This window comes from Dipodomys merriami, unplaced genomic scaffold, assembly GCF_024711535.1.
Source record: "Dipodomys merriami isolate MVZ:Mamm:240054 unplaced genomic scaffold, mDipMer1.0.p SCAF_1, whole genome shotgun sequence".
Lineage (NCBI taxonomy): Eukaryota > Metazoa > Chordata > Mammalia > Rodentia > Heteromyidae > Dipodomys > Dipodomys merriami.
The window spans coordinates 43904274-43916898 of NW_027202270.1; the positions used below are offsets into that span (position 1 = coordinate 43904274).

The 12625-nt window shown below is 36.7% G+C and overlaps 1 protein-coding gene across 3 annotated transcripts in view; it reads right to left on the reverse strand.

Moving 5' to 3' along the window:
* Metap1d (methionyl aminopeptidase type 1D, mitochondrial) overlaps positions 1-12625 on the reverse strand; it is an 82665-nt gene continuing 70040 nt past the window's right edge. The window contains exons 6-10 of one of the 3 annotated variants that reach the window (XM_070020889.1): positions 9803-9966; positions 3025-3122; positions 1488-1535; positions 525-603; positions 1-415 (exon numbers count right to left, since the gene is read on the reverse strand). In XM_070020889.1, the coding sequence (XP_069876990.1) occupies positions 337-415; positions 525-603; positions 1488-1535; positions 3025-3122; positions 9803-9966 (468 nt within the window). In that variant the 3' untranslated portion in view covers positions 1-336. The other 2 variants (XM_070020905.1, XM_070020896.1) reach the window with 2 other exon arrangements.

The window sequence follows — 12625 nt, forward strand, 5'->3', positions numbered from 1 at the left end:
TGAGTTTAAGAGGTTATTTTTATTATTATTCATTCATTCACCTTTCACTAACAAGGAAAAAGGAAAACTGCTACCCTGGAGCTCCCGCGCTCCCAGAGGAAGGCACCATCATGCCTCTCCAGACGGGTTTCCCTAACCGGCGCCACGACCCATCTTTCCCAAGTTGCTTAGCTCCCATGGCTCTACTCCTCATGCCCACCCGGTTTTCCCCAAGACACTACCGGATACTACGTAGGTCACAGAACGACCTGCTGCTCCTTCGTTTCTAGAAGATTTCAGCAATTGGTGGAGGGGAGGGGGAGAGGAGGGGAGCCTCTGCAGCCTTCGAGAGGCTTTTCAGGCCTCGTGGGACAGTTTGGTCAGGATCTTCGCGCCATACGACGTAATGAGAACGGTGTGCTCAAACTGGGCGGCCCTGAAACACAAGGCAGCAGTCAGGACGCTAGCGAGCAGAGAGGAGCTCTCTGCGCCCGCCCGTCCGACCCACCTTCCCTTTCCAAAGCAGCAAAGCAGAGAGCAAACACCTTTGGTTGTCTAGGGAGATCACAGTCCATGCATCTTCCAGGACTTTAAATTCAGTGGATCCCTCGGTGATGATTGGCTCTGTAGGAAGGAAAATGTTTACTGCAGTGACCCCATCCGATTCTTGTCAATGCCAAGCATTGTTTCCGTTGAGTACCAAAAAGAGAAGGGGGCGGGGATAGAGGGGAGGAATGAGGTTTCCCCTCCTCCTCTCAAGTGTTTCACCCACGGGTTCATGTTGTCATCTTGCAAGGGCTGATAATTGATGCCGCTTACATAGAATACTACAAGCTAAACAGTAGGAAGAGGAAATGCTACGGCATTAAAAAAATGTATGAAGTTGCCTAGTTCATAATTTTTTAGAGACAGAAGGGCATTTTAATCAAGCCTTAATTAGGACCCTGTGGATAATAACCACCCAAACATCAGTCCCTCTTATAAATACTAGTCAGTTTTAAAAAATATTTGAATTTTAAAAACATGCTTAAAATGTTCATTAATCAGCAAATAACAATTTTCTTATTTCACTCTAATTGCTTCTCCATTAAGTCCCACAGTCAGAAATATGGAAGCCTCTGTGGCCCTAAGTGATTGGAACTTGGTGGTGATACCAATCACCAGATCAGCCAGGAATTGTCTCCCAGAGAGCACATGCCACTTGCTGACAGGGAGCAAGGGACATAATCGCCTCTAGTTACTGGGTGTTAATGAAAAAAAAAAAAAAAGAACAAAACAAAAAAACAAACACCACATTACTCTGGTAACAGAATTAGATGTTGGATGGCTGCCGTCTTCTAAATGTGTCAGTAAGTATCTGATTTAGGAAGATAGGGCTTGAGGATATTATTTAATCAGATTTACTATGCATCCAAATTATTTCATTATGCTGATTGGCCGTATTAGTCCTTTGCAGTATTGAAGGCTTAGGCCAGTACAAGTTTCCACCCAGGAGCCCCTGTATTTACCTATAGTGAATACCATGCCCTCCTCCATGGGTAGATCATTGTTATTCGCTGCAAAACAAAACAAAAAAAATATAGGGGGCTGTGATAAGAACCAAAGAAGGAAAGAGGGCAACCATCAGGGAAGATGGACTACCTTAAGATTTGTCATTTATTTTCTTTTAGGCTTCTAGACTACTGGCTAATCCCCAAGGGTTAGAAAAAGACTCCCAATCTTCTGCCTTTGTAGTACCAGTACTCTGAGTCAAGTCTTCCACTCCCTAGCAGCATGCCAAGGCCTGGTAAGGGCAGTCTGGGGATGTCATGTGCCTGTAGATATTCCTCTCCTCTGCCTCTGATGTTCCCCAGGATAGCTGCTGCTAGTTTCCTGTTCCCAGTTGGTCCTGGGCCTTGCCTCACCTCTGCCTCAAAAAGTAATGTCTTGGGGAAAGATGCAAAGAAAAGACAGGTTAGAGCGGAAGGCAGGGTCTCCATCCTCAAATAACTTAACTCAAGGCACTGGCAGTGGGTGGGGGTACACGGCTCTTCAGCCTTTGCAATATCTCATCTCTACTGCTTTTGAGCTGCCTCAGGTGGAGCTCTTTGGCCTAAAGAGATTTTATCCTACTGGATCTCTAGAGAGGGTTCTAGGCAGTAGTTGGCCTAGAAAGATGGCCATTTGCTATCTTTCCTGGTGCTTGGTCCTTGTCTGAATGTACACCCCATTTGGGACTCCTCCATGTAGGTGGTTCCTACTTTAACCCATATCCTATCTCTCCTTAGGGGCCACTCCTGCCTTCTCATTGTAGGTGCACACCCAAGCAGTGAAAAACAGGAGATTCTTAGGAAGGAATACAAGGGTGGGCATAATGTAGAAATCACTGAAAAGTACATGCTGCTAAATATACCAGCTGTCAACGCAGTGTAGGATGCAATGAAATTTAACCACAACAGTCAGTATTAGAAAAGAGGATAGGAAAACAGAAAACAGTCATATGTGCATGGTTTGGGGATTTAGCTCAGTGGAAAAGCACTTGCCAAGCAAGTACAAGGCCCTGAGCCCAGTCCTCAGCTTTGCGCGCGCGCGCACACACACACACACACACACACACACACACACACACACACACACACACACACACACACACACACACACACACACACACACACACACACACACACACACACACACACACACACACACACACACCAGAAAAAAAAGAAAAAGAAGATTGAAACAGTCATATGTGCATGCTGCTGGGGCACTGATGAAGTGACGTGTGGTTTTCAGTAACTTTTTCTAGACAAATATTCCCTGTGCCTCGCAGTCATGCACCTTTCAGGAAAAAACAAAAATGCAAAAATAAACCTTATTTGGGGATTGAAACTGCTGGGCTCTAATCTGGTAGCATAGTAATATATTGCTAAATTTTTGTAGATAGCTCACACTTGCAAACAGACAACTGTACATACATGAGAGTGTGGATTCTGAGTGAGAGGAAGAACTTTAGGAGCAAAGAAAGCTATCTTATCAAAAGGGCTTCCAAAGTGAGTTTCTTACCATGATGCCAAATTTCTGGATGTCCATGAAAATAAGATCCTATTCCATGTCCCACGAAATAAGGACAGACTTGTAAACCATTCTGATGAGTTATATGGCTTTAAAGTAACCACAGATATTTACCTAAATTAAATGTTTGTAATGCATACTAAGATAAAAAGAAAGTCACTTTAAAATATTCTCTGAAAAAGAAAAACAAATTCTATTTAGAGTCAGATAACATTAACATTTTCTTTACAATTTTAATTTTGCCAATACTTATTATTAGCAACTCCCTTTGGATATATGAATTAAGTAGCCATGTAAATAACTAGCCATGTAGTTTGAGTCACTTGGTACAGCACTGATCATTTTTAGACAAGAAGTGAATATGTATGCATAAAAGCATAGATTATACAAACATATATTTATATATTTAAGATATATGTGGATAATGCAGACAATAAAACCTACCTGCTATTTTACAGCTTTATAGGTAAATTACTGTGCAATTACTACTAATTTGGGAACTAAACAGAAGAAAATTACAATGTACAAATATGACTTTCTACTATGGATTCTTCTGATCTATTTCAAAATATTTTACATTTTATAGACACAAAACAGAAAAGATCAAGTCTGCTTTGTTAATATGACTTTTTAAATCTTTAGTTGTACAAAGGGTTTTAATTCAATGTGTTAATTTATGAGCGCAATGTACCTTGATCAGTGTTACTCCTTAATATTCTTGAAACATTCCAAAACTTTTGATTGCTTTGGAGTTTTACTCAAGATCTACCCCATTAACAAAATTCATAAAGAATGTTTTTTTAATCACTATGTTTATGAGATGCTAATGCTGATTCCAGGTTCTAAATGCTTCATTAGTTATTTAGGATATAAATGTTTTCAATAAAATCTAGCATATAGAATTCCACCTAAAAACATCTACAAGGCTGAAAAGTATGTGTTGAAATTGGGGTAATATATTGATTCCTGAGAGCACTAGATTTACACATTATAAATCACTAATGATTTATATTTCCAGATGGATGAAGTAGTTGCCAGCAGATTCTAGGTTTAACATGAACCCTTTTAGCCAGAGCTTTGTGGACATTCATGCCATATGCACTTTTTGAAACTTTTGTTACTGAGACAATCTCAGGGTGTAACCCAAATTTGAACTTGTGATCCTTCTGCTGGGATCACAGTCATGTATCACCATGCCTGGCTTAATTTTTAAAAACATTTTTTAACAATACTAAGATTTGTAAGATATCTTCATTTAGACAAGATGTCACTATAACCAGCAGATAGCAATTTCCCATTGAGATTTACTTTTGATGTCGCTGATAGTGCCGAAATAGGTATGTTATGCATACATCGAGGACAGGAATAAATCAATGTTTTTATTCCTTAAGTTGTATTTTAACTTACTATTATTTCTGTGGGTAGCTACACTCTGGGCAAGAGGTACAAAATCTTTTCTAAGGTGTTTTTATTTGTTCCACACAAGTTCTGAATAGAAACTGAGGATGGAGAGTGGATGCAGGGTGGAAGAGAGATGATTAAGTAAGCCATTATAGTCTAGATTGCTTTTTTTTTTCTTAAAAGAATAACTGCTCCCTAAACCTATAAACTGTGTTAGTTCAGGCTCAACAAACCTCAGTGTTTCAAAAAGCATTCAATAAAAACTATTCTATTTTCTTTTCTTAAGAAAAAAAAATCTAGGGTTTTTTTCTCCCCCCAAGGACCTAACTGATTGGCAGGCATCACAGCTACATCTTATATGTGTGTTACAATGGCAATCTTCATTTTAATTTCCGATGAGAGGAGAGGAAGAAAGCCCACTCTGAAAACCTTTGGAGTCCCTCCCCCCATCATACCTCTCATTCCTCTTTATAAAAGAAGCTGTGCAATTACTAGGTGGCTAAAGATATCTGAGTGCATTCTCCTACAACAATTTACTCCTGGGGTCCTGCTGGAACTTCTGGTTACAGGAGTATCATAGAATCTATGTGTCATGGATTCAAAGGTTAGGGGATTTCACAGCCATGTAAAAAAGAAAAAGAACAGGAACAATTTCCTTAGTTCCTTGGTTGAGTTCTCAGCTCAATGCTGATTCCCTAAAGCTAAAAATATACTCTATTCGATTTTCAGAGTATATTCCCTTTGGATTGCGAGTTCGTTTTTAATATACACATACTGGGACTAAATGAGATCAACTCTTATTAATATGTGTAATTACCATTTAAAAGCATGTTCCTTCAACTATTTTGGGATACATAGGGAGCACAAGATTATTTGCCTGACTGTAGGGTTTCAATTGGACTTCATATTGATTATCCAAGTGACTTGTAGCAGCAACTTCTACTCTTCTAACACGAAAGCAAAGGCTGGTCACCTTAATTATGGCATGGGAAGGTGGAATGTGCATCTACCTCTTCACTGCTCTGTTGGGAGAGTAGAAATAGTAGAATAGGCAGGAATTTCCAAGAAGAGCCAAATTTGTTCCTCAATATCAGCCTACTACAGGACCACAACCCATTTCTGAGCATGGGGTTTTCTTGCCTTGAACATTTCATGGATGAAATTTTCCTTCTCTTTGCTGGAATCTACTGAAATGAACTCCCCTGACATTAGCTTTTTGGTTTTGATTTCCTGTAACTACAAATCCTTTAAGGCATCTATCTATTCATTTATGATTTGAAGCCTTTCATATGGAATGCTGGGGGAAAGAGAAGAGAAAGAAGGTATATAAAGGTAGTTTATTAACTTACTTTTCAATTACACTGTATTATTAAGTTCATGTTTTACTTACAGTTTATATTTGAAAGAGGAATTTCTTTTAAGGAATTTCTTGTGATCATTTTCTTCAGTTTATGATGTAATTGGACTCATTTAATGTATTGTCTAGTAAGTACAATTTCTTAATAATTTTAGCAACATGTGGACTAAAAATATATTCCCCAAGAGGGCAGAGAAGTACTATGTTTAAGTACATGTTCTCATAAAGATATGAAAATGCATGTGGAAATAGCTTTGTTGCCATTTTTACATGAATTCTATAAGCAACACTAATCTCCAAAGGGTCACATCTCTAATCAAGGATCTTAAATGGCACTTAATAAGTTATAGAATTTTACTTTAATTTCGTGTACTTTTCACTTAACTAGTAGCTTCTGAATAAAGGAATGCATAAAACCAAGGATTCCCTGTAATGACAGGAATGTTTACATATAATTAGTAATATTTTTGAAAGCCAACAACTGTTTTCCAAAGAGTATTACATTTTTTTTGTTTCAAACTGGATCACAAATTACTGTGTTTTTCTTACAATGGAGCTGAACTTTTATTTGTGGTTTTCTGTTTTTGAAAAGCAGACATGATGGATTGAAATAAAAGATAATTTATTGCAATGCTTACTTTCATGTGTAGAGAGAAGCAGTGTAATTGTAATTTACAGTAGCTGTCAAGAAAAATCCATCACAGATGACATTAAAATGACTTATTTTGCCTGAGCCACTTATTGTTTAAATGTGCATAATCTAATAGAGATTATTTTTAAAAATCTGCCTTATATATTGTTCTAAATTAATATCAAAACATATACTTATGAATTAAACATTAAAAACCATTTATTGATACTTTCATCATGACATTTACAACTATAAGTTTGAATTATTTTTCATTAAACTGTCATATATTTGTGAGGCATGGATCTACATATTCATGATATTCTCACACCTACTGATAATATAAAGTTTAAAAACAGAATTATAAATATTATAAAATAAGTGGAGTCATGGTGAGTATGGTAACACTATGGCCTAAAGATCACCAGGTATCACTCACAAAACAAAAGGGAACAGAGAAAACTCTCTGCACAAAATTATTTTAGAGGATATTTCTTCAGAGACAATGCCTTATTCTTTAGGTTTTAGAGGAGAATTTCAATTTTCCTGCAGAAATCTCAAGGTTTTGAGTAAACAAGAAGCTTGAATGTTCATTTCAGAGTGTAGATAGAGAGTATGCAAAGATGGTGAATAACTTAAAACAAATAAGACCAAGTTGAAAGATGTTTGTAAACCTTTGGTCTGTAAAGATTTGAAGTACTGTTTGGCTCAAAGGTGTATATCACTTGTTTATTTACACCCTTAAGATCTTGCCTGCATCAGAAAAAGCAAAAACAATAGATGCCCAGAAACACTGCTTTAACATATCAGAAGAAACATTTGTTAGAATTGAGGCCAGCTTCCTCATCAGTGGCAGACATAAACCATCTAAATAATGAAATGCATTAGGGTAAAAGAAAAAAGTTCATTGTCTATTATTTTCCACGTAGTTTTCTATGTGCAGTTGTTGGGACTGATCTGATTTTCAAAGGAGCTTGTTCATGCAAATTCATATTCTGCAAAAACTGACCTTTGAATCCAGATAGCTAAAATCCAATGTCACTGTCAATTCTACTCTTCTTCTTCTTCTTTTTTTATGTAGCTAGAATTAATGTAGTGAATATGTAATGAAATGCATTATCCTGCATGGAGATTTATCAGATTTTCCAACTGAATGCTATGCTTTGCTAGTACTAGCTGGAGTTCACCTGCATGTTGGTGTGGCGTGTGGCTCTTTTTTGTAAAGAGTTAAGTCGTACACAAAAAAAGGGAACAAAGGTCAGCACCCAGCCACCACTTGAATGTGAGATTTTTCTTTTTATTCCCCTTGATGTATACTAGGCTCTGTGTTATTAGTCTTAATGATGGAAAATTGTAGTGTTGATACAAATCTTTTTTTCAAAGTAGTAGGCGGGAGCTCCATTTGTTAGTAAGTTTTTTTTGTGACTAAAAGCCACGGACAGTACATTTATGTAGCAGTAAAAGGCCTAGATGCTCTTTCCATAGCAGAGCTAATTATTCCTACTGTGACCTTACTGATCTAGCCTGTTCCTAGTACATCTCATCTGCACGCCTGTTCCTCTGTGTAGATGGTGTCAGAGAATATGAAAAACCCTATAATGAAACCATTTTCATGATGGAGAAAGGCTACTGGAGTTGCACTTGCTACAAAGAGGCTCAATTATATGAGTAATTGTGATAATTTTCTACATTCATAGCCTTCAATGGGGAAAAAAGAATGAGAGCCACAAAGGAAAATTACTTTAACAAGAAAGTACAGAGAGTAAAAATGGAAGAAGAGACAAAAAGGGGAAAAAATAACCAGAAAAAAAGTTTAAAAAATAGATCTGGAGGGAGGAATAGCGAGACAGGGAGAACAACAGAAATGCTCAAAAGCCCATGTGCAGCTGTGTTGCACAATTAAATTGAATTTTTTTTCTGCAGTTGATGAATGTGACTACTGCAAATGTGCCTCTGTAGTTAGCTATCATTTGTTGTTCCGTGACAGGAAAAGGATAATTACCTCTCAGAGAGAATCAAAGGCTGACATGCCCTTTAGACACAGCCATGAATGCAGAGCTCGATAGAATGCTTGAATAAGAATCTAGTGTTCTCTGCCCCCTTCTACTGAAGAATAAATTTTGTTAAAATGCAAGAGCACCACCAGTAAATTTGTTGAACCCTAGGTGTTCAAAAATATGAGGTGCATCTATCGACTCATCCCATTTGCAAAAATAAAACTGCATTTTGAATTCATTTCTATTATATTCATGGACAGTAAGATAGTGAGATATGCATTAAATTTCTTTTCCCAGTAGGGGTCTGATTCAACATTTCCTATGAAAGAACAGAGAGACACTATCCTTTTTTCCCAGGCTAGTTAGCCTATAATTTAAAACTGTCAAAAACACAATTTTGTTCAAAGTCTTCAATAAAAGCTTCTCAGATAAAATCCAAAGAGATTTTACTAAAGTTTGATTCAGACACTGTTACAATATTTTTAAAGCCATAAATACATTTAACTGATATTTTACTGCCTTTTTTCTTAAAGTATTTGAAGGCGTATGCAGAAAGAGGCAGCATCTTTTCAAGGTGACTAAGCTCTCCATCCTTTGGACAAATGGGAAGCGTTCAAAGGTTCAAATTAATGAGAACAGTACTTGAAAGGGTACTGATGTGATCATCTTTTAACAAAATGTGTTACTTTTAAATGAAAACACATATTTTACATGGCAACTTCACAACATTTAGGGAAAGAAAAGCCTGAATAAAAGTAACAGATTATAAAGAAAAGTCTTGAATTCAGAAAATAGGCATACATACACTCAAAAAAACAAACATAGGATACTGTGTAGAAAATAAACAATGCCTCCCCACCCCTCCCACCCCCTCCAAAAGACAGAAGACCACTCTTTTAGGCTATTTGCTAATCTAATTTGAAAGGTAAGGCTTGCCTGAGTTAATACTTTTTATCTTTGTATTATAGATAAAAACTGTTTCATACTTTACTTCATTTTCTTATAAAACTTAGCTTTTTGTATTTACTCTCCAGTGGGTTGGGATGCTTCAGCCCCTTCTTAGGTACTGTATTTCATATTTGGTGTGTTTTTGAGTAAAGAATATCACAGACCAAACATGTCAAGCTAAAACAAGAGCAGCATAAGTTTTGCTTGCTGCTTCAATAAGTTTCTCTGCTGACCCTGTATAATTCACTTTTAAAAAATCTTTTTCTTTTTTTTTCCTTCAGCCCACAGAACAATATTGCAGTCTGGCAGTTCACCTACTGATATCAGACTGAAATGATGGTTCTGAATCATAAAACATGTCATCAACTTTATACCAAGCCACCAATAACCTTTGTACCATTTGCCAACCCTCCCTTTACTTGTCAGTATAAGGCTTACCTGATTGTGTTTCCAATTACAGAGAAGGGGGCCCCAGCTCTGCAAGCAGCAATTGCTTCATCTCTACACCTCCTGGCAACCTCCACTAACTTTTTACCACATTCATCCACATTGCCCACCAAAAATGTCTCCGAGGTGTCTCCATGGTAGCCGTTATAATAGACCTGAATACAGGCAGAAAATTTAAAATACTTTTATGCTTAAAAATCTAGTCTAAGTATATATAGTGTTCATGTATGTATTTAATAAATTCATGTGTTTACATTTCCAGAATTGTTGTTCATTTGTCTACATACTGTATACTGAGACCTCAGTGCAATGTAAAAGATGAAGTTATTCAACAATACTGAAGAATATGTTGTTGCTAATAAAATCAAAAACATGATTAGCATTGCTATTTCATCATTATGACTAGCAATACTATTGTAACATCTTGATTCTTCATTTTGTTTTTGAGGAAGTCAAAACTATACATACAAAAATTAGTGATCACAGTATCTTGACCTACAATTACAATAGATCTAGAAAACTAAGTATTTAACATATTAAAAGTTTCTTCAGTACCATCAAGATTTACATGATCTTTCATTTACCAGTTCTATATTTGGAAGTAATACATAACGACAAGAAGAAATAAAATGACATGTCAGCATTATAATGGATGTTAGGATAATTTAGTTGCAACATTTGAAGTGTAGGAATGAGCAATGTTACAGAAAAATTCTACGTCTAGAGAGATGAAATCTTAATCAAGTGTTCCAGGTATTCCAGAGAGCAGAATGTTAACAAAAAAACCCACTATAGATGGATGTTTAAAAAGAATCAATACATAACAAAACAGGCTTAAATGTAACATTACATAAGATATAATTTTATTGGTCTTCAATGATTCATAATTCCTACAGTATCTTGAAAGACACCAGATTCATTATTTCAAAAAAATCAATGATTCTGAAACACTATAATAAATATGAAAGGCAGAGGGACTGATGAACTATTAATCTTTGGATGTAGCATGGTATTTACATTTTGCATAAATTTGTCCTAATTATTTTTATAGTTTTCTCACAAAGTAGAATTCAGAAACTATAAATTAAAAATATAATTATCTGAGTTTTCCAACTATTTTAATACTAAATTAAATGATTTTCAGGTTGTTAGGTAACAGGCTCAGATAAGAAACTTGTTTGGTGAAAGAATATGGAGGTAGATTCAAATTAAAGTAACAAATTGTTGCTTTTATTCAAGTGTTTTCACTACTATATCAAACTGTCTTAATTTCCTTCTAATAGAGGTAATTTTTATATACAATTTTCCACTTATAGTCCTTTACAATACAGGAAAGTATAAGTTTTGATTTTATATACAAGAATATAAATTTTGCTAATTTAAGAGTATTACAGAAAAAATGTTAACTGAATGTTTATGCAACCATTTTGAGGTGGTCCTTTCCTTCCTTCGTTCATGGTACTGGTTTAGGGCCTTGTACTTGCTAGGCAGGTGCTCTACCAACTGAACCATGCCTCCAGACCTATGAGACTTTTTTGGCTAAGACTGAGACTCAAACTTAGTATCTGATGCTTGCTTTTGTACATTGGCTGGCACTCTACCACCTAAGACATGCTTGCAAACCAAAATCTGTTGCTTTGAAGTAAAAATGTATCACTATAATTTTTTAAAATTTGCTATCACATATTCCTTTTTGGTACCTTTCAAACTGACTACTTTAATCAATACATATGGAATACAATATTTTTTAAAGTCTGAGGTAGTCATTTGTAACTACTGTTTGTTTCCACAAAGTATTCTTGTTTGTCTTTCATTTAATAAGTATTTATTTATTTATTTATTTTTTGTTGGTCGTGGGGCCCGAACTCTGGGCCTGGGCACTGTCCCTCAGCTATTCAGCTCAAGGCCAGTGCTCTACCACTTGAGCCACAGTGCCACTTCCAGCTTTTTCTGCTTATGTGGTACTGAGGAATCGAACCCAGGGCCTCATGCATGCAAGGCAAGCACTCTACCACTGAGCCACCTTCCCAGCCCCCTTAATAAGTATTTATTGAGCAACTATTATGACCCACATTGTCTTTTTTTAAAAAATTAACTTTGAAGAAAATCCATTTTCTTATGATACATACTGGACATAAATATCAGTAAAATGTAATGAGCTTTTTTCTGCAAGAAGTTAGGACTTGGAAACAGAAATCTTTGGTTTAAAAAGTATTCAGTTGGGCACCAGTGGCTCACAGTTGTATTCCTAGCTACTCAGGAGGCTGAGATTTAAGGCTTATGGCTCAAAGCTACCTTAGGCAGAAAAATCTATGAGACTTTTATCATCAATAAATTACTCAGAAACTAGAAGTGGAGATGTGGCTCAAAGTGGTAGAGTGTTAGCCTTGAGCACAAAAGCTCAGAGACAGCACCTAGGCCCTGAGTTCAAGCCCCATGATCAATAACAGCAACAACAAAAATTCATAAGAAATTTAGTTTGTTAGCAGTGGCTTGTGCCTGTAATCCTAGCTACTCAGGAGGTTGAGATCTGTGGATCAAAGTTCAAAGTCATCCCAGGCAGTAAAGTCCATAATTAATCACCAAAATTTGGAAGTGGGGATGTGGCTCAAGAGGAAGAGTATTGGGCTGGGAAGGTGGCTCAGTGGGACAGTGCTTGCCTTGTTATGCCTCAGGCCCTGGGTTCGATTCCTCAGCATCACATAAGCAAAAAGAAACAAGCCGGAAGTGGCGCTGTGGCTCAAGTGGTAGAGCGCTAGCCTTGAACTGAAGAGCTGAGGGACAGAGCCCAGGCCGAATTCAGGCCCCACGACC